This window comes from Arachis hypogaea, chromosome 15 (genome assembly GCF_003086295.3).
Source record: "Arachis hypogaea cultivar Tifrunner chromosome 15, arahy.Tifrunner.gnm2.J5K5, whole genome shotgun sequence".
Classification (NCBI taxonomy): domain Eukaryota; kingdom Viridiplantae; phylum Streptophyta; class Magnoliopsida; order Fabales; family Fabaceae; genus Arachis; species Arachis hypogaea.
The window spans coordinates 155,479,577-155,503,927 of record NC_092050.1 but is presented as its reverse complement, the minus strand read 5'-3'; the positions used below and the strand labels follow the sequence as shown (position 1 = coordinate 155,503,927).

At 34.0% G+C, this 24,351-nt stretch overlaps 7 protein-coding genes across 7 annotated transcripts; 4 read left to right on the top strand and 3 right to left on the bottom strand.

The window, feature by feature from the left end:
* The first annotated feature begins 149 nt into the window (after positions 1-149).
* LOC140173101 (protein NUCLEAR FUSION DEFECTIVE 4-like) lies at positions 150-8,139 on the top strand. The gene is made up of 4 exons (XM_072217306.1): positions 150-204; positions 4,301-4,576; positions 5,639-6,201; positions 7,209-8,139. Exons 2-3 carry the CDS (start codon positions 4,318-4,320, stop codon positions 6,187-6,189), a joined length of 810 nt encoding a protein of 269 aa, XP_072073407.1. The 5' UTR covers positions 150-204; positions 4,301-4,317; the 3' UTR covers positions 6,190-6,201; positions 7,209-8,139.
* Positions 7,329-8,099, top strand: LOC112751604 (protein NUCLEAR FUSION DEFECTIVE 4-like). The gene has a single exon (XM_072218340.1). It carries the CDS (start codon positions 7,329-7,331, stop codon positions 8,097-8,099), a length of 771 nt encoding a protein of 256 aa, XP_072074441.1.
* A 5,007-nt stretch (positions 8,140-13,146) lies between the features above and the next one.
* Positions 13,147-13,692, bottom strand: LOC140179446 (uncharacterized). Its single transcript, XM_072218339.1, has one exon. The coding sequence runs from the start codon at positions 13,690-13,692 to the stop codon at positions 13,147-13,149; it is 546 nt and encodes a 181-aa protein (XP_072074440.1).
* A 2,793-nt stretch (positions 13,693-16,485) lies between these two features.
* Positions 16,486-17,268, bottom strand: LOC140179445 (uncharacterized). The gene has a single exon (XM_072218338.1). The coding sequence runs from the start codon at positions 17,266-17,268 to the stop codon at positions 16,486-16,488; it is 783 nt and encodes a 260-aa protein (XP_072074439.1).
* A 1,248-nt stretch (positions 17,269-18,516) lies between these two features.
* Positions 18,517-19,151, bottom strand: LOC140179444 (uncharacterized). Its single transcript, XM_072218337.1, has 2 exons — positions 18,634-19,151; positions 18,517-18,538 (listed from the first exon to the last, which is right to left on the bottom strand). Exons 1-2 carry the CDS (start codon positions 19,149-19,151, stop codon positions 18,517-18,519), a joined length of 540 nt encoding a protein of 179 aa, XP_072074438.1.
* Positions 19,152-19,515: 364 nt separating this feature from the next.
* LOC112751603 (large ribosomal subunit protein uL30w-like) lies at positions 19,516-20,746 on the top strand. The gene is made up of 4 exons (XM_025800798.3): positions 19,516-19,649; positions 20,113-20,291; positions 20,405-20,502; positions 20,615-20,746. The coding sequence occupies exons 2-4, from the start codon at positions 20,115-20,117 to the stop codon at positions 20,697-20,699; spliced, it is 360 nt and encodes a 119-aa protein (XP_025656583.1). The 5' UTR covers positions 19,516-19,649; positions 20,113-20,114; the 3' UTR covers positions 20,700-20,746.
* A 2,306-nt stretch (positions 20,747-23,052) lies between these two features.
* Positions 23,053-23,727, top strand: LOC112749364 (large ribosomal subunit protein uL30w). The gene is made up of 3 exons (XM_025797621.1): positions 23,053-23,238; positions 23,352-23,449; positions 23,562-23,727. The coding sequence occupies exons 1-3, from the start codon at positions 23,053-23,055 to the stop codon at positions 23,725-23,727; spliced, it is 450 nt and encodes a 149-aa protein (XP_025653406.1).
* The last annotated feature ends 624 nt before the right edge of the window (positions 23,728-24,351 follow it).

Sequence of the window (24,351 nt, the reverse complement as noted above, 5' to 3'; positions counted from 1 at the left end):
GGTGCCGGTGTTAGAGAGAAAGAAGTCTATGTGTTGTAACAATTTTCACATAGTGATATTCTTTGGTTGTCATTTGACAAGGGCCGTGGTTTTTTCTCCGGTAATTGGAGTTTTCACGTTAAATTCTTGTGTTATGATTGTATCTATTTTATTTCTCTGTCAAAGGTGTTTTCTCAAGGGAGAATGGTGTCTTATTCCCAACAGGTATTAAGTTACTTGACTTTTTATATGGTTCAACTTATTACTTTTTTTTTTTACTAAAAATAGAAAAACTCAAATCCACTATCTTTTAGGTGAGTATGAAAAAATTATACCATTTGAGATATAATTTTAACAGGTTGAACTTATTACTTATCTCTAAATTAATTAGCTTAAATACTTAATAATAACTCTCTCATCACTTTCGGAAACAAAATATTGAAAGGGTACTCACTTTTATGGGTTATCATCATGCAAAGTCCATGCCCTATGCTAAAATTGTGGCTATTATAATATTATTCTATTAATTTGGTAGCTGCCCTTTTCACTTTTTCTAGAAAGCACCAAAGCATCCCTTTCTATTACCACGTTGCCAAATTGCTTAGCTTCTGCAGAAAATCATGAAGGATTTCTATTCTAACATATATATTAAGCGTCAATGGAATTTTATTTGCTAATAATAATTCTTTCTTTCAACATTTTTGAGAAAATTGTGAGTGGATATGAAAATTGAAATTTAATTATAATCTTGTGCAAAACTTCTCAACACTTCATGATAGGATCTCGTTAAGGAGACAATGAACTATTTGTACAATGTGTACAATGAGCTATTGAGTTACAAAATGAACATCTCCCATATTATCTAGAATAGTCATCCGAGTATTAGGGATAATAAACATCTTTCCAAAAATTTAAACTGATTTTGGGATTTACCAAGGATTGAATTCTTGACTTTTCGGATCTAACATTCTAATATCATGTCATGATACCACTCATCACAAAAGTTTCAGCTGATGGAAAAAGATAACATTAATAATTATATCTCTAATACTCATTAAACTTCCATTGTACACATTATACAAATATTCCATTAACTCCTCATACTTTTCCTTGATAATATATATATAGTACCTTATATTAATTAGGGGCCTTTAATTCCCGACATGGGTTGAAATTTAATTTGACACTTCTTTTGTTGCTAAATTTATACTAACATGTATTTTATTTTTTCTTTTTTTTTTATCTCAATTTGACAGTCTAAAAATTAATCTAAATCTAAATTTCATTTATATTTAAATATAGTAGTAAACTAACCACTAAATCAATTCAAATTGATTCGTATTATCGCATACATTTCATAATTTAAACATTACTTTTTATATACTATACAATATGCCTCTCTCTCTCTCTCAATTGAGTTAACAAGTACCTTTAGAACATTATTTATTAAAACATATATTAAATATATATGAAAAAATTTAAAAAATTAAAATTTGTAGTTTACAAAGTATTTAATGATTGTACGAAGAATATATTAAAAACATTAAAAAATTTTAATATAAGTAACCTTAATACTTTTTATAAACTACTTTAATTTCTTGTATGTATATAGTTATCATTATCCATTTTAATGTTGTAGATAGTAATAACATCAATAAAACAAACCCACTTAGTTAATGGTAGCTTTAGTATACTAGTATCTTCCATAATTACCAATGAATGTGGGTAATCCAAGCACCATTATTGTTGGCTGTGAAAAGCCATGATGAGATGTTAGTGAACCATTAATTTATGTTGTACATTGATTAATTGAGTTTATCCCAAAGTGATGATGCTTTTGTCTCGTGAATTGAAGTATGACACTTTGTTCTAATTTGAAATTTTTTTTTTATCAAATTGCCGATACAAAACCAGTCAAAGATTTATATTTTATATATTGTATATACTTAAACACACCTAATTACAAGTTACAACCAATGCAATCACATGGCTGGTCACATGTTTTGTCTCATTTGATTAACACATCATTTGGCCTATATATAATTATTGAAAATAAAGAAGTGTAGTTAGTGATTAAATATCTCCATTTTGGCTCAATCTTATTAATTATGAGGATTTTGCTAAGTAGATGATTTGCTAAAGAAATTAAAACAAAACAAAACAAAAAGAAAGAAGAAAAGTAAAACATTTTTGCTTTGTTTTTCCATTTAATTTGAAGAACTCTTCTGATCATCATGAAGATATATAGTTGTTATTTTATGAGGAAAAGAATATATATATCTTCAGTTATATGCTTACTTTTGCTTTAATTTGTAGAATGATTTTTTATTTAAAATAAGTGTACATTAAAATTAGTTATTAATATAAAATATATATTAAAAATAAATTAAACTGCATGAATTTTGCTTACTCTTTAAATTATATTATCTAAATATAAAGTGTTGGAAATAATGGTGTTGAATCTTTTATTTGATTATTTGTTCCATACAACAAATAAAAGTGATTTTATCCAAAAAGTAAAATTATTATTCTTCAAAAAGTTGATATATATTCTTTAGCATGTGACCCTTTCCACCTTTCAAACAGATTCTTCCCAAGTATGTGACCATTTCAATCAAGATTCATTGATGCTTAAGTGTTATTAAGCAATCATTTCTAACTGTATATGCGATTAATGAATTATATTATTTCAGCTATTTTTATTTTATATATTAATTTAATACCTACTTTTTATTATTAGAATAATAATAAATAACTTTATACTTCATAATCTAACAACTAAAAAAAAATAGAACCAATTACATAGAAAAAAAATAAACATTCTCAAAAAAACTAAAAAGTAAATCAATCAAATAGAAATTAGTTAGCAAATTATTATTGTTGCTTTAATTTATATCCCTTGAAGTTAGAAAACAAATTATTTTTGCATGATCAAACTAGATAGAAAGTTCAAAACAATTTTTTTTTTCCTTAAAGAAAGAAAAATCTTAAATACCTTATCTCCCTTTTTTGAGAGAAGAGTATATATACAATTACAAAAGGACAATGCATATATCTTTTGATTTCCTTTAATTTATTCCCAAGTTTCCCACTGAATCCAAGTTCTTCCCTTGATGTTTGGTTAAGGAGCATTGTCTAGTGCTTATCAATTGGTTGAGAATAAAGTTCCCACATGAAACCTACTTTAATTTCTTTTCCAAAACCTTACAATATGGCATCCTATAGTGTATATTTTTCTTATCCTAGTAGCCATTTATTTTGTCAATCATATCAAGATATGTAGCATTCAAAGTTTAATTTTACTAGAATCTAAAAAGAAAAATGGTTGAGTAGTATACTTAAAAAAATTAATCCAAGTAATTAATTAATATAAGGGTAAAGTATACTTTTTGTCCTTGAAATTTGGTAAAAAATTTAAAAATATACTTAAGTTTTATTTTGTTTCAATTTTATCTTATAAGTTTTCGATTTGCATCAAATATACACTCGATGGCTAAATTTTCAAAAAATTTAAGACCAATCTAATAATAATATTTGAAAATTATGCTTGATTTGGTTGTATTAAGAGTTGTTCTTATAAAATTGTTATTGAATTGGTCTTAAATTTTTTTAAAAATTAGCCGTCGGGAATATATTTGATGCAAATCGAAAACTTTTGTGACAAAATTGAAACAAAATAAAACTTAGCGATATTTTTAAAACTTTTGTCAAACTTCAGAAACAAAAAATATATTTTACCCTTAATATAATTAATCTGTCTTAGTAAGATAAAACTTTATAATTGTTATATTAAAAAAAAAAAAAAATTTAGGTGGATTTGATATTTGTTAGTCCATTATTAATATTAAGAAATAATACCCACCATCACATTCTTATAGAATTTGAAACCTTAGTTAAATCAATGTTATGTTGACACATACACAACTTGCAACACTAATACCTTAAATAAAAGATTATTAGATATGCATAATAGGGAGACAATGATAGGTTTAAAAATTAAAGAATAATTAAGATGTCATTGTATGTGAATAGTAATAATACATAAAACAATAATGTTCTTTTTTTTAAAAAAAATATATATATATATATATATATATGTCTGGCCATAAAGACAAATAATACAGCATATAGTTGTGTGTAGAAATAATATATATTAGCCAACCCATGTGTACATATATTATATGCATGGTTCCAAAATAGCCTAAGTTTCCTAAGAAGCAAAAAATGGTAGAAGAAGAGATGAGAAAAATGAAGAAGTTGAGCTACCAAATTGTAACTGGGAGGTGGTTCATGATCTTTGCCTCATGCTTAATCATGTCAGTCTCAGGAGCAACATACATGTTTGGTTTATACTCCAATGAAGTCAAATCCTCATTGGGATATGACCAATCTACCCTCAACTTGATTAGCTTCTTCAAGGACCTTGGTGCAAATCTTGGCATATTCTCAGGGCTTATCAATGAACTCACACCTCCATGGGTGATTCTCTCCATTGGTGCAGCCATGAACTTCTTTGGTTACTTCATGGTTTGGCTCTCTGTCACTGGCCACGTTGCAATTCCCCACGTTTGGCAAATGTGCCTATACTTCTACATTGGTGCACAAATCCTTCCATTCTATACTTTCCTATTTATGTTCCATATGCATCAATTTATTCTCCAAAAAATCAAACGTTTTAAATTTATCTTTGAAAGATACAGTTGTGAATCAAATTAATCATTTCATAAGTTAGATGATAAAACATAGCATAATCATTTTGCCACATATCATCATCTAATTCATTTTATGACACGTGAGATAAGTTTGAACTTTGAGAATCAAATTGATAAATACGTAGTTTTTAGGTAGCGTTTGTTTAAGAAACTAAAAATGAGATTTAGTATTGTGTTTGATGGTTAGAGATTAAAATTAAAAATTCTGTCTCAAAACTCAAAATTTTAGTACCTTCAAAAAGTGAGGATATAAAAAACTTAAATTTTTAGAGATGGAACTGAAATTTTAATATTTCTTTTAAAAAATACCCTTATTTAACTTTTTAAATTTTAAATTTTTTCCTTAATATCTATATTTATCTTAATTTAGACATAAGTTTGAGATATAACATAATCTAGTATATTTTATACTAGACATAATACAAAAACTTAATCTAGTCTCTGTCTCCTTTCCAAACACAGCCTTAGAATGAAGCTATTTAAACTATTAGGCTGCGTTTATTTATAGGGACATGACACTGAGACAGGGACACAGAGTCATGTTTGACAAATGAGACATTGACAAGGACATTGTGTCCAAAGACATTAAATTTGTGTATTTTGTGTCCATCATGACAAAAAGGACACAGAGATATTAACAAGGGATATAACTTATTTTTTATTTTTTCTTTTATTATTATTGTTAACTTTTCATAATTATACTTTTTATTGTTACATTTTTTTTAAAATTTTTTGAATGAAAAAAATGAGAATAAATTAGATTTTTATAATTTGTTCTACTTTATTAACAACAAAATACAAAAATACTAAATTATGTGTGTCTATGTTTATATCTTGTTTTTAGTGTCTTATCTTGTCATGTTCTAAAAAATAAACGCAACTTCAGATATTATCGTACAGTTTTTAATATTCGTATTTATATTTGTATTTGTATTTGTGCGACATAGGAGCTAATTCGCAATCATTTGCCAACACTGGTGCATTGGTAACGTGTGTGAAAAGCTTCCCAAGAAGCCGAGGAAGTGTTATTGGGCTTCTAAAAGGCTATGTTGGACTCAGTGGTGCAATCTTCACTCAACTCTACCATGCTTTTTATGGTGATGATTCTAAGGCTCTCATCTTGCTCATTGGATATCTTCCTGCTGTTATAAGCTTCTTGTTTTTACCCACGGTTCGGATCCTCGACATCGTTCCGCAACGGAAGGAGCTGAGAGTTTTCTACAAGCTTCTGTATATATCACTTGGTGTTGCTGTTTTTCTGATGCTGTTGATTGTGTTACAGAACAGGTTGAGTTTCAACAGGGTTCAGTACATTGTTGATGGCATCTTTGTTCTCTTGTTGCTTCTTCTTCCACTTGTTGTTGTCTTTAGAGAGGAACTTAACATCTTGAAGAATCATCATAATAACATCAATGATGCTTCTTCTTCTTCTTCTTCTTCTGGATTCAAAGTTGTCACACAGGTTCCATCTCCTGCTAATGAATTGTCCCAACTATAATCACACTCACAGGTAGTGTTCAAATTTCAAGTGCAAGTAATTTAGTAACGGGGAATGCTAGGGAACAATGATTATTTTGAACTAACATGAACAATCACTAATCAAATAAAAACACACTACACCTTTAAATTAATCATCTAAATTTTAATATTAAAATAACCATCCGTACACTAGTAAAATAAATATTCGATATATCTATTGTTTACATTATTTAATATTTTTATTATCTACCTATACTTTTTTTTTTAGTAATACTTTTGTTATGTGGATGTTATATATATGTTAGTTATTATGTCCAATATCTTATTAGATTGGTAAGTAATTTAATATAAAATTCAAGAGAAAATAAGAATGTGTTTAGTAGTTAAGACAAGACAATAATATATAAATAAAGAGAAAAAAAAAATACTCTTTAGTAGAAGAATAAAATATAAATAAAAATTTAGTTAATCTGTGTTTTAAAGTTACATGATAAATTTATGTTAGTTAAATGTTTTAAATTTCTTTTATTTAATAAATTTAAAACAAATACATAAAAAACTTATTATTTTTTGTATTTTTAATAAAAAAATTAATTTATAATTTTAACATATATCTTTCTTAGAACACAAGATAAATAGCCCTATAAATAATTTATTTTTTGAGTGTTAAATATATTTTTTATCTCTTTGTTCTTTCAGTATTAGATGTCATGTCTTAACTAGTGAATATGATTTAAGATAATAAAAAATAATAGAAAGTTTGTCTCTTTGTTATTGTTTAAAATTTAGACGGATAAAAATTGGATAAATTATTGTGTAAAAAAATCTTTTTTTGTCAAACATATTTGTGCCTCTCCTAGTATAAACAAAACATTAATATTTTGTATCAAAATGCAATAAATTTTTTTATTTTTTCTTTTAATTAATACTATAAAGTGTAATATTTTATTATACATTTTTTAAGTGAAACTAACAAAAATATGCAAACAAAAATATTATATAAATAAAATTCACACTTGATGATATTAACCTGAACAGGTAGCACCAAATTCGAACAGTGCCATTTCACATGGTGGAACTTCATGTCTAAGCAACATATTCAAACCCCCAAGCAGGGGAGAGGACTACACAATCTTGCAAGCACTTTTCAGCATTGACATGTTAATCCTCTTCATAGCAACAACATTTGGTGTTGGTGGAACATTAACAGCACTAGACAACTTGGGACAAATTGGTAAATCATTGGGTTATCCCAAGAAGAGCCTCACAACATTTGTATCCCTAGTTAACATATGGAACTACCTCGGACACGCCTCTTCAGGCTTCGCGTCCGAGGTATTCCTAAAAAAATACAAGTTCCCCCCGCCGTTGATGCTCTCTCTTGTCATGCTTCTTTCTTGTGTCGGCCACCTTCTAATCGCGCTTGGAATCCCAAATTCACTATACTTCGCCTCCGTGATCACCGGATTCTGCTTTGGAGCCATATGGCCATTAATGTTTGCAATCATATCCGAAATTTTCGGACTCAAGTACTACTCAACATTGTACAATTTTGGAGCTGTGGCTAGCCCTGTTGGATCATTCATACTAAATGTGAAAGTAACAGACTCTTTGTATGATAAAGAAGCTTTGAAGCAATTGGAAATGAAAGGACTACAAAGAAAAGTTGGACAAGACTTAACTTGTTTAGGAGTACAATGTTATAGGTTGCCATTTTTCATAATCACAGCATCAACATTAGTTGTTTGTTTAGTCTCATTTATTTTGGTCTTGAGGACTAGAGAATTCTATAAAGGTGACATTTATAAGAAGTTTAGGGTGAAAATTCAGACACATAAGGCAGAAATGAGAGATTCAAAAGGTGAAAATCTTGCAGCCACTACCACAGGCAACATAGATGTGTCACATAATAAAGATAATGTAAAGTGAACAAAAAAAATTTGTATGTATTCATAGTTTTCTTGATGTATGACTATACTATAATGATTATGGTGATTATGCAAGTATTATTAAAATTAAAGTCATATTTTTTTTCTATATTTTAGTAACTTTTTTTAAACAATACTTAAAAAGGCATTATTTAACAATAAAAAAACATTACTTTAATTTTAGTAATTTTTTTGAAACACTATAATTATCGTAGCCAGAGTAGAATTATCGAATAGATATATTTCTCTTATAGTATACTACTACTTTTTTCGAATTGGTAATTTAAATTTTTTTTTTTGGGTTATAGATAGGTATATATAGGTCTGAAACAGAGTACGGTAAAGCCCAACTAAAGCCCAAGGCCCAAACCAAGGACCAACGTTTATTTGTCTTTTTTACTAAGAAATATACTATGGTTACTCAATAAAATGGGAAGTATAGTCTATACTGTGGAGAAAAGGAAAAAAAAAAAAAAAAAGAAACTGCTGAATTGTGAACTATAGTCTATACTATGGGGAAAACACAAAATGAAAAAAAAAAATTGTGAACTATACCTAACAATAAAAAATTACTATTTTAAAGAAGATGAAAAAAATTCCATTGACCATATTATGATTTAGTATTTCTGATTTGAATAGAATTATTTTAGGCAACAAACACATAATATGATTCCAAGTTTCCAACTAAAACAACTAGAGAACAAGGGTAGTCATTATCTACTAATATATGCATAACAACATAAGCATTAAAAAAAAAAAAGTTATTTATGAATGGTTAACCTTTTCTTTTCTCTAGTTGTTTGTTTAGCTAAAAATTAGTACTATAAATAAATAAAATCTAAAGGCCACCGCATTTGCAGTTCATTCTCTGAAATCTAATGTGATTCCGTTGAATGCTTCATTAAAGTGCAAAACAACAAGTATATAAAGTTGAAATCTATATTAATCTAACAAATAATAATAATAATAATCTCTAACTAGGTCCCTTGTTGACCCCTAAATAACACTAGCACAGTATCACCCTTTTTTATTTTCAAACCGACAAATATATACATTATGTACTATGCTTGATTTATTCGTTACTAAATATAATAGAATATAATTATATAAACCCTACATATGCATCATGCATGGCATGAACATAAGAATATCTTGTGGCTAATATTCACCAACCAATTTTGTTTCAATATTTATGTTACCCTATTTGCCAACCCGACCAATCAACCTAACAAGCTACTATATATACTAGGTACTAAATCTATAAATAATTGGAGTTGACTAAATTTCTTGTTGACTTGGACAATAATATATTAAATATCTAACTAATTACCTACTGATATTTTCCGGTTTCATTTTCTGTGGCACTGTTGCACCTTGGCATGCCTTTAGAAAAATATATCCAATAATAAATTAATGGCCCCATAAATTTTTTTTTTTTTTTGGTTTCCCACGGTATCCTCCAACCCGGCAGGTTAAGGACTAATCCGTCGCGGTACTGAGCTCCATTTAAGGGTTTGCCGCTGGCCAATGAGTTGCTGCATGCACAAGGCGGGATTCGAACCCCCGACACTTGCTTAAGCGGACTAATGAGCTAACCACTAGACCAACCCAACTTGGTTCCATAAATTTAATTTCTCTTAGTTCGAATAAGGCTTTTTAAATCACTGACATGATCGAAAAAATTGAGTTTTTTTTAGTACTCAGTTGTAAAATACTTGGGCCCAATAATAAATTCTGACAAAAAAAAATTCTTAAGAGTAGGTAGGACTGCACACAGATCGGATCGGATCGGATATAGCCTAAAATTCTATCCGATCCATACTGCACTCATCGGTTCAGATCGGATACGATATTCACAATTTTTTTTTGCCGGATCCGATCGAATCGGATATCGAGTATATCCGCATAATTTAAAAAATTTATTTTAAGATTCTGTTTGGCTGCTTTTATAAAAAAATATCTAGAAAATTCATTTTTTATCTGTTTAAGCCTATTTACTCCCAAAATATTATCAATGATAGTTTTATTGAATAACAAAAATAAAATAATAACAAGATTTAAGTTTAATTATTTTAAGTTGAAGTACAATATAAAAAATTAAAAACAAAATATCATAAAATTCATAAAATAACATACTAAAATTCATATCACATTAAGGTTTACTTTCTTAAACTATGCTATTTATATGTGATGTGTGGATATGCGGATTTGCGGATCGGCTCCGCAGATATCACTGCCAAATCCGTAATCCGATCCTACCATAGTGCGAATCCGATCCGATCCGATGATTTTGCGGATCGAATAATATCCACAAAATTCGGATCGAATGCGGATAATTACCGCAAATATGCAGATATTATCCGATGTGCATTCCTAAGAGTAGGATTAATCCAACCATATTTGACTAAGTGATTAGTGAAGACATGTCACATTCTGTTGCAATTCATATAGGTGCAAAATGGTGCTTAGTAAAAGACGAGTTATGCTGCCTCAATTTTATTTATTTATTTAAATCAATCAATAATAATGAATTATTCTAATCATATGTTTTTAGTCCAAAAATATTATTTATATATTAAAATTAGTTATTATTTTATTTATTTTTAACGCATATTTATATTCTATTATATATTTTATATTAATATAGTATACACTTAATATGACTATTATTTTTTATATATTAGACTTTGATTATGTCCAACAAGTGAGGCTACTAATATAGTCCACAAAAGGATGCAATAAGTAACAACAGCGATGGATGGATATGGATTGTTAAATTTGAAAGAGGAATGACTAATTAAATTTAAATGTTTTCATATCATATCATATATCATATATATAATAAAAAAGTATATATATGCACGGGGCTTCATCACTTTATTGATTTTCTTGTCACGTATATTACATTACTCATCTTTCAATTCACCTCTTTTTCCCCTCACCTTATGAAGAAAGGCAAACCACTAAAGTTTGATGATTTAACTAGTGAAACTATAAGTTATATGGTTTCAAGCTTTAAACTTATTATTGAATCAAGTAGGTTGTTTTTTTTTTTTTTTTTTTTTTTTTTTTCATGATTCAAATTTGAATAGACAAAAATATATTGATTAATCAATTCTTATCCATGCTTTGGTCAACATCATCTCTTGAATCAACAAGAGATAATGCTACATTAATCAATGGTGGCCCAACAGTTGATCAAATTTTATTAAGTACTAGGATTTTAAATGTACATAATAAAAATAAATGTGAAAATAATTAATAAGATGTTAAAGAATTTATTTTTGGTAAATTATATTTCGGTTAAAATTTTTATGGACACGAATAAAAAAAAATTAAAAATATATACTAAATATTTTTTAATTCTTTTTATATAAAATAATATATATGACATACCTTTATTATGAAAGAAAAACAGCTTTTTCTTTGCCAAATTAGATATCCCCACTAAATACATCAATTAACTTGATATAAGACTTAGGAATTAACCTAGATTTAGAACATTATATATATATGTAGATATCATTTTTACACAAAAATGGACTCTAGAACTTCTACTATATGAGTTCATAATTGACTCTAGAACTTCTACTATATGAGTTCATAATGATAATAAAATCTAATGTTGAAACACATAACTCAGTAAAACTTTTGGTATTTAAATTAGTATTTAGTTTTAGAGAAAATTGAGATTTTTTTTTGTGACTGAAAAAAAATTGAGATTTAATATTATATTTAATGATTAGAGATTGAAATTAAAATTTTAAATTCAAAATTATAATCTCTTCGGTATTTTAAAAAATAAAAAATTAAAATTTTAATAATATTTTATTTAATAATTAAAAATATTTTTATTTTATTTTTATATTTATTTTAAATTAAATATAATACAAAAATTTAATTTATTTTTTTTTCAATCTCCCTTTAAATGAACCCTAAAATAACAGAAGACGTGGCAGTTAAGCAGTGAGTGATGTATACGACAAAGTGTGCCACGTGGGCAAATATTAATTCATTATTCTTCACTTACAAGCCACGTATTACACGGACCAACTTCAACTAACACTACCCATTAATCGACACTCTTATGGATTTCATTCATCTCATTCACTTTAGCAGATTCATCTCTAAACTTGTGACATTCTCCATTGTGATATATTTTGTGTTATGTATTTTAATGATGAATGTTAATAAGATATGAAAAGATAGTGTAGTATTTTCTAAAAATTAATTTGTATTGATTACAAGAAATGTTAGTATAAGTAGCATTTAAAAGCAATTAATTGATTACAACAAATTTTTAAATAAAATTCACAAATTCATAGGCGGTGGAAGAAACCCTCAACTCTTTTGCTGTAATTCTTTGTTATTTTTATCTCCGTTATAACAATTTTATTGAGACACCGAACTAAAAATAGCATTAGCAAGTAGCAACACTCGGGATCTAACTTTCAAGCACTCAGAGAAAGTTTTTTATTTTTATTTTTTTTATTTTATTATTTTTTTTTTGGACTTGGTGAGAATCGGGCAATCCAGCCACACAAAAAAAAGAACCAAACCCAATATCCACCCAAACCCACTCTCCCTAAAACAAATTATGTCTCCCTGTTAGCTTCCATCATTTTCAAAATGTGCCCCCCATTCACTATGTCCCATTCCATTCAATTTTCAATATGCGCCTCCCGCATCAACTACATTCACTCCCCAAGTTCTTTCACTCTCTCTTTATAGCTGATTCTGAAATGGTACCAATGGTGATTCATTGTTGTTCCGGCGATGATGAAGGGAGGTGGGTGTTACTGCTTTGGCTACTGCTGTGCATGATAAAGGAGATGGTTCGCCTGTCAAGGGGAAGGAGGCAATTCCGAAAGTGATGCATTGCTTTGGTTAGGTGCATGGGTTCTCAGGTTCCAAAGACTATCTAAGCCCACGGATGAGCATTATAGGCTCATGGCTGCGAGTTCCATCCTTGATTACAGAATGATGCGACTGGAGAACTCTGTTTCCAACTCTGGTCTATAGCTTCTGATCCCATCACTGGGTTGCACTCAAAAGGATTGGACGGGACTAAAATGGGGAATCCCCGACCTCTCTTTTTTTATGATGTCTGCTACCTGCTCTTGGGGATTAGTAGTCCATGAATTGAGAAGCTGGTTCTGGTGATGTAACTGTGCCAATGTGTGTGCCAGCTTGTTTCCGTCACGAGGCGTCCAGGTAAAACCGCAATTTGACATTTCTCTTTGGATTGTTCTGATGTCCTGGATTATTGGGTCTACTTCCCAGATTGTACTTCCTATTTTGAGAGTTTTAACTAGCACTTGATTATCTGATTCAATGGTAACCTTTTGAAGTCCTATGTTGTTGGCCAGGATTATAGCTTCTCTAATCGCTTGTGCTTCTGCTGACAGCGTTGATCGAGCTGTGATTTTGTTGACTGTTCCTCCTAGCACGTTCCCTTGGTGGTCTCTTATCACTGCAGCTGCTGCACCTGTTTTGGTTACATTTGAGAAGGCCGCATCTGTATTCAACTTGAGCCAGCCCTGTGGTGGAGGTCTCCATTTAACAGGTACTTTGCTTCTTGTGCTTGGTTCCATTATTTTTTTGTTGACTTCCTCTGTATGGCTACTGTACTATTGTTCTAGTTTCCTTGCTTGGTTAATGACTAGTTCTGGGTTAGGTTCTATGTAGTTGTAGAGTTGCATATTTCTTGCCTTCCATATTGACCACAAAATGATGCCAATTCTGCTCCAATTTTGAGTCGATTCTGCCCTGTTTGCCGTCTTACCATTTTTGTACATTTGCTGGAGCCAGTCCCATATTGATTTGACGTTCTTCTTCGAGAGAATGCACTGTGACTGAGAACCAAACCACACCGCTCTTGTCCAGTCGCATAAAAGCAGGGCATGTTCGCTGGTCTCTTCTTCCTGCAAGCAAATTGTGCAAATATTAGAATTAATAAGCTTTTTTTTTTTCATTAAGTTTGCCCTTACCGGTATTAGATTATGTGCAGCCTTCCAGAGAAACATTTTAATTTTCTGAGGAACCTTCATATTCCATATCCCTTGCTATAGTTCCTCCATTGAGTTGCTTGTTGAGGGGTTGTCTTTGGGTTTTTTTTCTTCCTCTTCTTGTTTTGCCGCATAGTACCCTGTTTTTGTTGAATATTCTCCATCCTTCCTATACGGCCAAATAAGCTTATCCGAATCTGAGGTTTTGCTGACTAGAGTCTGAACTATCATATTTGCCACAATCGGGGGAAAACTCATTTGAACTTTCGCTTTGTCCCATGATCTTGAGTTGGTGATAAACTCTTCCACTCTTTGGTTGTCATTGCATCCTTTTTTGAGGGGTTTGTTGATACCATGAATCCAATTGTCACCCCAGACTCTGACTTTGCTTCCTTTACCTAAGCTCCATTTTCCTTTATTTCCTAATAGATCTCTTCCCTGCAATATGCTATTCCACACCCAAGATCCATTCCGGTGCTTATGCGCTTCCCAAAATTCGCAATTTGGAAAGTATATGGCTTTAAGTATTTGCACCCAAGTGGCTTCCGGATTTTTTATTATTCTCCATGCTTGTTTCGCCAGCTGAGCAGTGTTTTGATGATGAAATTCCTTGAACCCCAAGCCTCCCTCTTTTTTTCTCCTACATAATTTTGGCCAAGCTTTCCAATGCACTCCTCTTTCTTTTCCTTGGTTCCTCCACCAGAACTTCGCCACTTTAGCATTTAATTTATTGCAAAACGATTTCGGAAATCTGAGAATGCTCATGGCGTAGGTTGGTATCGCTTGTATAACTGCTTTGATAAGGACCTCCTTTCCAGCTTGGTTTAAAAGACTTTCCTTCCACCCTTCAATCTTTTCTTCCACTTTCTCCATGATCCATTCTAATGATTTGCTTTTTGCTCTTCCCCATTGAGTCGGGAGCCCTAAATATTTACCTGGGTTGTCCCAAGATGGAATGTTCAAGATTTCTTCTATATTGACTCTAGTTTGTATTGGAATTTGGTTGCCAAACGTTATTCCGAATTTTTCCAGGTTGATCACTTGGCCGGAGGCCGAGGTGTATAGGTTAATGATTTGAATCAATTGGTAAATCTCATCCTCTTTAGCTCCTGAAAAGATGATGCAATCATCAGCAAACAATAAATGTGTTATGGTTGGTGCAGTAGGAGCTAATTTAATTCCTGAAATCTGTTTTTTATTTAAAGCATTATCCATCAAAATTGTGAAAACCTCAGATGCAATAATAAAAAGGTAAGGGGAAAGAGGGTCTCCCTGTCTTAAGCCTCTTTGTGGAACTATTTCTTTTGACAAAGTGCCATTAATCTTTATCTTGTATATCACACTTTTGATGCATTCCATGGCGAGCTTGATCCACTTTTGGTGAAACCCGAACCTCTTGAGGACCTCTTCCATGAAACTCCACTCCATCCTATCGTATGCTTTGTTCATGTCGAGCTTGATGGCTAAGTCTTGAGATGCTTTTTTTCCTTTGCTTGTTAACCTGTGGAAGGCTTCTTGCACAATGATTATATTGTCCTGGATGAACCTGCCCCTGACAAATGCACTTTGGATAGGGGATACAATCTTGTCCATGATTCCTCTTAACCTGGCCACCATCACCTTGGCTATAATTTTGTAGATGTAGTTGCAACAGCTTATGGGCCTCAGCTGGTTCAATGTCTCTGCTTGTTTGTTCTTTGGAATAAGAACTACCTGAGTTTCATTAATATCCTTAGGGAGGTAGCCCTCCTCAAAAAAATTCTTAACCACTGCACAAACATCTTTTTGAATGATATTCCAATGCTTTTGGTAGAATTGACCATTTAGACCATCCAGACCTGGTGCTCTGGCCCCATCCATACTGAACGCTGCACTTTTGATTTCCTCCTCTGAGACTTCTTCCAGTAGCTTTTCGTTCATTTTCTCAGTCACTCTTTTGGGAATATCCTTGGTGCACTCAATCATATTGGTGCTACCATTGGAGATAAACAACTTGGTGTAGTGGTCCTCTGTGAGCCTTGTAACCTCGTCTTGATCTTGCGTCCATCTCCCCTCGGCATTTCTCAATCTTTATATGCGATTATTATCTCTCCTCTGTAAGGTAGTGGCATGAAAGAAGGCTGTGTTTCGATCTCCCCATTTGAGCCATTTGACTCTTGCTCTTTGGGCCTAATACTTCTCTTCCTGTTTCCACAGTTCTTTGATTTTTTGCTTGGCCTCCTCGATTAGTTGTTGTTGTCTCTGATTGTGGAAAAGATTTTGAAGGTGTTGAATCTTGAGTTTCCATTTCATAATTTCCTTGTCCGCTCTCTTAAAGCATCTCTTATTCCATTCCTTGAGTTCTGTAATACAATTGCTTCTTTTATTTACGAAAGTGCTCTAATGTCCTCCTTCTTGGTCTTCAGTTCTCCATCCTTTTGATACCACTTCTTTACATTCCTTCTTGTCATCCCAGTACGCCTCATATTTGAATTGCCTTGGAACATTCCTGTTCGGTTTCAGGTTGAGAATAAGAGGACAGTGGTCTGATGTAATTGCCGGTAAGGCCGTCAGGCTAGCATTGCTGAAGGCCTGCCTCCATTTCCAATTCACCATAGCTCTATCAAGTCGCTCTCTAGTCACAAGTCCCTCTCTCGGGTTGCTAAACCAGGTGAATTTGTTGCCCTTCAGTTCTAGATCCATGAGATTCTTTTTATTCACCAAATTCTTGAATACCTCTATTTGGATGAGTGGCTTGGGGTGTTTACCTACCTTCTCTTCTTGACAAAGGATGTCATTAAAGTCACCTATGAGACAGCTTGGTTCCTCCTCCAAGTCATTTGATTCCTCCAATGCTTGCCATGTCTTCCTCCTCTGTTTGAACACAGGATTGCCATAGATAAATCCACATTTCCACGCTGGGTTGTTGTTGCTTTTGATGTTTGCAATGATGTAGTTTTGGCACCAAGAGTAAACAGAAACATTGATATTTTCATTCCATAGTAGACATAGACTGCCGGACAAGTCCCGGGGTTCTACACAAAAGCTATTTTTAAACTGCAGCTTTCTAGCATACTTCTTTACATTTTCTTCTCTACATCTAGTTTCCATTAAGTAAACTATGGCTGGCTTGTGCTTTTTGCACAAATTTTTTAATTCAGAAGCTGTCGGGGCCGCCGCCATGCCTCGACAGTTCCAACTTAGGACAATCATGGCTGGGGTGGGGGCATGTTTGGGCCCGCCTCCTCGGCCTTGAATGTTGGTTCTTGCTCTTTCATGTCCATATTGTTGTCTTGTTCAGCCGCTTCTGTCCTGCTCCGTTTGCTATTTCTTGACTCTTGATCTTCATTCCACTTGACTTCAGCGAGAATTTTGGTGTCTGTGACTTCCCTTTTCCTCTTGATCTTCAAACTGTGTTGCATTCCTATGCTTAGAATCTCCTCCCAAATTTTTGGATCCTTGTTAACTTGGTTGCTAGCTTCCGATTCTTCATTCTCTTCGTTCGAAGCCAGCTCCACATAGTAAGTTTCTCCCTCCTGGTTCTTGTGTACTTGCTTCATCTTCTTGTTTTTCTTCATTGCCCAATTACCTGCTTCTTCTCTCATGGCCCATTTGAGGCCGATATTTTTGTATGCTCCTTCTGTCTTTGGCTCTTCTATATGTTTTGTTCCTGCTTCCTTACCCATCTTCCATTGGCTTGTTAAAGTATTGAGCGGATTCCCAGATTGGCAGATAAGGTCTTTGTGGCCTGCTTTGATGCTTGCATAATGTGATTGGAGATTTGATGGATTTTTTGGATTATTGGTGTTGTTTATGTTTGGGCCTGGTTCATATGGGACATTATTTTTTCCTTCATTCTGCTGGACCTGCATCTCATGCTTCCTTATTTCTTGAGCCCTTGTTGGATTGGGTTGCATCCAATTAGAAGGCCCAACTTGGTCTCTTTCTTGATTTCGATGCGTGATTACTTTCTCTGTCCCTTTCTTCTTACTAGAAGCTTCTTCTTCTCTCATGATGCCTTTTCCTTTTACTCTTTGCAGATTGTGAATGACTGATTCGAGGAGGTTGAGTAGGCTCGCTTCACGGTACTCTGTGTCTCTTTCTTGTGGCAGTCGGCTAACTTCTCTCAGGTCAAACATCTTGTCGCCGCCTTTTTCTTCAGTCTGTTGTTCCTTGCTTTCACCTGATTGGGTCTCCATTCCTACCGTTGCTTTTATCCGCTGGATATTGTAGTTGTTTTCAGAGCTTTGGCTATTCCCTTCTTCGCCTCCCCGCGACTGACTTCCACGCGCTTCGTCGTTCTCTCTGAGGTGTTTTTCCCAGTCTTCTTCTTCCTCCCTTGTTGTGTACAGTGGTCTAGCTCTATCCACTGCTAATCTTGCTTCATATTTTGGCTTGGTGGTATCCCAACAAGCCATAACTACTGGTTTGTCACAGTTCTTCTTCTTGTGGCCTATAACACCGCACTTGAAGCAATAGCTATCCAACAATCTCTCGTACTGGAAGCTTATCCAGGTTTTGGGTTTGTCTCCTCTATTCAGCCAAAACCCGGTTTGGAGGGGTTGAGTGATGTTGATCGCTACTCTGATTCTTAGGAAGTTCCTCTGTAAGGTTCCCTCCTTAATGGGGTTTTCAACCTCTCCAACAATTCCAATCATATTACCAATACTCTTTGCTGTTTCGGCATTTAACTTCTCTATTGGTAACCCATGCACTTGTATCCAGAACTCCATGAAGTCATGGCTAACGTCTAGTATTGCCTCTCCGTACAGCCACCTCTGCAGATTCATCAGGTGCCCTTTAACGTTCCAAGGACCATTTTCTATGATCCTATTCCTTGTGCGTTTGTCTTTAAAGCTTACAAGAACTTTGTTCCTTCCTACCTCTGATATTGAAACGTTCTGGGGATTGCCCCACATTCCCATTAGCGAGTTCTTGATGGTTTTGTACTTTATCTCTTTGTCGGTGATAATTTTTCCGATCAGGTTGACGCAATCATCTTGAAAGCCTGGACTTGTTTGATTATTGAGGGTGATGGTGGTGCTTTCTATTGGTTCGGTACCCATGTTTGGTATGGTCATATTGGTTAAAGACTGATGGGGGAGGGGCTGGAGTGTGGGAGTTGGGGGAGCGTTGGTGTGAACAGGTAACAAATTTAAAGTAATGGTTGTGGAAAGAAGATTGAAATGAAATCTTGGCTGGAGATAAGATCACGGAGATAGAACCTTGAGTTCTAATTTATCTCTCCTGTTGAGAGTTCCATCCCTCCTTCTGAGAGAATTTCCTCCACTTATTTTTATTTTTTTTAGTTATTATGAAATATCAACATTGGGCCACTGATTTTAATATTTTCTCCTCAATAGTGGGCTTTATCCAAAACGCTAAAGCCCAAAAAAAAATAAAATAATGTTGGGACCCTGAATGGTAAATAAACGAAAGAGAAGGCTAAGCTGAAGTGAGCACTACAAAAACTCTAGCTCCTTCCTCACTTAGCCTCTCATCTCAGTGCTGCACACAAAAACCCTAATCTCTCTCAGAGCGACTTCGCATTCCACTTTCAGCAGGTTCGTCTCCTCTCAATTCTCTACGTTAATGTCTATTCTCTTCACTCTTCGTGTTTCCTTCAATCTTCTGCGATTTTCAGATCTATTGTTTGTTGATTTTCATTCCTTGTTTCGGCTTTATTTCTTTTCTGTCACTCTTTTGATTTGTCCGTGTTATTCCTATTATATCTCGTGATTTGATTAGCTTGTATTCAGCAGGTTGTGTGGAAAGTTGGATTATTATTTAAAAAAAAATATTGGAGGTTCTCTGTTCTTAGTATGAATTTGATGTAAATGGATTGTTAAAAAACATTGGAAGGACCTATTTTTTATTGTTTAAGAGAGCATGTAGTTTTCTTTTTTGAAACACTGAAAATTTAACTTTTGAGTTGGAGCTGAAATGTGTCAGTATAATAAATGAAACTAATGAATTTTTTGTTGGATTTTAATTATAACTGATATTTTTATTTTGAATGAATGGCAGAAATGGGTGAGGAGGTGAAAGCAATTGTTCCCGAGTCTCTGCTTAAAAAGCAGAAGAGGGAGGATGAATGGGCCTTAAAGAAAAAGGAGGAGCTTAATGCTGCAAAGAAGAAGAGAGCAGAAAGCCACAAGCTCATTTACAGCAGGGCAAAGCAATATGCAAAGGAATACCAGGAGCAGGTTACATTTCACCTTAATCTATTTCTCTTTTTCTCTGTTTTAATGTTTGTTTCTGTTTCCTTTATTGCGCTTTGCATTTTTCTCCGCCACATTGACCCGCTTTTACATTACAGGAAAAGGAGCTGATCCAATTGAAGCGGGAAGCAAAGCTGAAAGGTGGATTCTATGTTGATCCAGAGGCTAAGCTCCTGTTTATCATCCGCATCCGTGGGTATGTGTTGTTTCCTTTGTTACTCCATATTTATGCTATTTATACTGTGTCCCAAGTTTTAACCAATTCTGTAATCTGGGTATTCTTACTTGTTCGAGCTGTGTTTTTTCAGTATCAATGCCATGGATCCCAAGTCAAGAAAGATCTTGCAGTTGTTGAGGTTGAGACAGGTACTGCTTATAATCATTGAATGTTGAGCTTATTGTGTTATTTCTTGTGTGGGTGTTATTATGGTTTACTTGGTGTTAGTAGTACAGTTCATGACTGTTGTGTTATAACCATGTTTAATGTGATGATTATTGAGGTGCTTCAACTTGAATTAAAGTCCCTGTTATAGGTTTGTTAAACACTATTCAATTTATGTTAGAACAGGCAGATTTTTGTTTGTTGTTGAGTCACAAAAAAAGGGGGAGTTGACACATCTGCTCTCATATTCTTGATCCTCTCTCTGTCACTTGTTTTGTTCCCCAAGGAGTGTTAATGTTTTTGTTCTTTGGCTTTATGTTGCATTTTCACTGTACTAGAAGCTTCTTCTTCTCTCATGATGCCTTTTCCTTTTACTCTTTGCAGATTGTGAATGACTGATTCGAGGAGGTTGAGTAGGCTCGCTTCACGGTACTCTGTGTCTCTTTCTTGTGGCAGTCGGCTAACTTCTCTCAGGTCAAACATCTTGTCGCCGCCTTTTTCTTCAGTCTGTTGTTCCTTGCTTTCTCCTGATTGGGTCTCCATTCCTACCGTTGCTTTTATCCGCTGGATATTGTAGTTGTTTTCAGAGCTTTGGCTATTCCCTTCTTTGCCTCCCCGCGACTGACTTCCACGCGCTTCGTCGTTCTCTCTGAGGTGTTTTTCCCAGTCTTCTTCTTCCTCCCTTGTTGTGTACAGTGGTCTAGCTCTATCCACTGCTAATCTTGCTTCATATTTTGGCTTGGTGGTATCCCAACAAGCCATAGCTACTGGTTTGTCACAGTTCTTCTTCTCGTGGCCTATAACACCGCACTTGAAGCAATAGCTATCCAACAATCTCTCGTACTGGAAGCTTATCCAGGTTTTGGGTTTGTCTCCTCTATTCAGCCAAAACCCGGTTTGGAGGGGTTGAGTGATGTTGATCGCTACTCTGATTCTTAGGAAGTTCCTCTGTAAGGTTCCCTCCTTAATGGGGTTTTCAACCTCTCCAACAATTCCAATCATATTACCAATACTCTTTGCTGTTTCGGCATTTAACTTCTCTATTGGTAACCCATGCACTTGTATTCAGAACTCCATGAAGTCATGGCTAACGTCCAGTATTGCCTCTCCGTACAGCCACCTCTGCAGATTCATCAGGTGCCCTTTAACGTTCCAGGGACCATTTTTTATGATCCTATTCCTTGTGCGTTTGTCTTTAAAGCTTACAAGAACTTTGTTCCTTCCTACCTCTGATATTGAAACGTTCTGGGGATTGCCCCACATTCCCATTAGCGAGTTCTTGATGGTTTTGTACTTTATCTCTTTGTCGGTGATAATTTTTCCGATCAGGTTGACGCAATCATCTTGAAAGCCTGGACTTGTTTGATTATTGAGGGTGATGGTGGTGCTTTCTATTGGTTCGGTACCCATGTTTGGTATGGTCATATTGGTTAAAGACTGATGGGAGAGGGGCTGGAGTGTGGGAATTGGGGGAGCGTTGGTGTGAACAGGTAACAAATTTAAAGTAATGGTTGTGGAAAGAAGATTAAAATGAAATCTTGGCTGGAGATAAGATCACGGAGATAGAACCTTGAGTTCTAATTTATCTCTCCTGTTGAGAGTTTCATCCCTCCTTCTGAGAGAATTTCCTCCACTTATTTTTATTTTTTTTAGTTATTATGAAATATCAACATTGGGCCACTGATTTTAATATTTTCTCCTCAATAGTGGGCTTTATCCAAAATGCTAAAGGCCAAAAAAAATAAAATAATGTTGGGACCCTGAATGGTAAATAAACGAAAGAGAAGGCTAAGCTGAAGTGAGCACTACAAAAACCCTAGCTCCTTCCTCACTTAGCCTCTCATCTCAGTGCTGCACACAAAAACCCTAATCTCTCTCAGAGCGACTTCGCATTCCACTTTCAGCAGGTTCGTCTCCTCTCAATTCTCTACGTTAATGTCTATTCTCTTCACTCTTCGTGTTTCCTTTAATCTTCTGCGATTTCCAGATCTATTGTTTGTTGATTTTCATTCCTTGTTTCGGCTTTATTTCTTTTCTGTCACTCTTTTGATTTGTCCGTGTTATTCCTATTATATCTCGTGATTTGATTAGCTTGTATTCAGCATGTTGTGTGGAAAGTTGGATTATTATTTAAAAAAAAAACATTGGAGGTTCTCTGTTCTTAGTATGAATTTGATGTAAATGGATTGTTAAAAAACATTGGAAGGACCTATTTTTTATTGTTTAAGAGAGCATGTAGTTTTCTTTTTTGAAACACTGAAAATTTAACTTTTGAGTTGGAGCTGAAATGTGTCAGTATAATAAATGAAACTAATGAATTCTTTGTTGGATTTTAATTATAACTGATATTTTTATTTTGAATGAATGGCAGAAATGGGTGAGGAGGTGAAAGAAATTGTTCCCGAGTCTCTGCTTAAAAAGCAGAAGAGGGAGGAGGAATGGGCCTTGAAGAAAAAGGAGGAGCTTAATGCTGCAAAGAAGAAGAGAGCAGAAAGCCGCAAGCTCATTTACAGCAGGGCAAAGCAATATGCAAAGGAATACCAGGAGCAGGTTGCATTTCACCTTAATCTATTTCTCTTTTTCTCTGTTTTAATGTTTATTTCTGTTTCCTTTATTGCGCTTTGCATTTTTCTCCGCCACATTGACCCGCTTTTACATTACAGGAAAAGGAGCTGATCCAATTGAAGCGGGAAGCAAAGCTGAAAGGTGGATTCTATGTTGATCCAGAGGCTAAGCTCCTGTTTATCATCCGCATCCGTGGGTATGTGTTGTTTCCTTTGTTACTCCATATTTATGCTATTTATACTGTGTCCCAAGTTTTAACCAATTCTGTAATCTGGGTATTCTTACTTGTTCGAGCTGTGTTTTTTCAGTATCAATGCCATGGATCCCAAGTCAAGAAAGATCTTGCAGTTGTTGAGGTTGAGACAGGTACTGCTTATAATCATTGAATGTTGGGCTTATTGTGTTATTTCTTGTGTGGGTGTTATTATGGTTTACTTGGTGTTAGTAGTACAGTTCATGACTGTTGTGTTATAACCATGTTTAATGTGATGATTATTGAGGTGCTTCAACTTGAATTAAAGTCCCTGTTATAGGTTTGTTAAACACTATTCAATTTATGTTAGAACAGGCAGATTTTTGTTTGTTGTTGAGTCACAAAAAAAGGGGGAGTTGACACATCTGCTATCATATTCTTGATCCTCTCTCTGTCACTTGTTTTGTTCCCCAAGGAGTGTTAATGTTTTTGTTCTTTGGCTTTATGTTGCATTTTCACTGTACTAGAAGCTTCTTCTTCTCTCATGATGCCTTTTCCTTTTACTCTTTGCAGATTGTGAATGACTGATTCGAGGAGGTTGAGTAGGCTCGCTTCACGGTACTCTGTGTCTCTTTCTTGTGGCAGTCGGCTAACTTCTCTCAGGTCAAACATCTTGTCGCCGCCTTTTTCTTCAGTCTGTTGTTCCTTGCTTTCTCCTGATTGGGTCTCCATTCCTACCGTTGCTTTTATCCGCTGGATATTGTAGTTGTTTTCAGAGCTTTGGCTATTCCCTTCTTCGCCTCCCCGCGACTGACTTCCACGCGCTTCGTCGTTCTCTCTGAGGTATTTTTCCCAGTCTTCTTCTTCCTCCCTTGTTGTGTACAGTGGTCTAGCTCTATCCACTG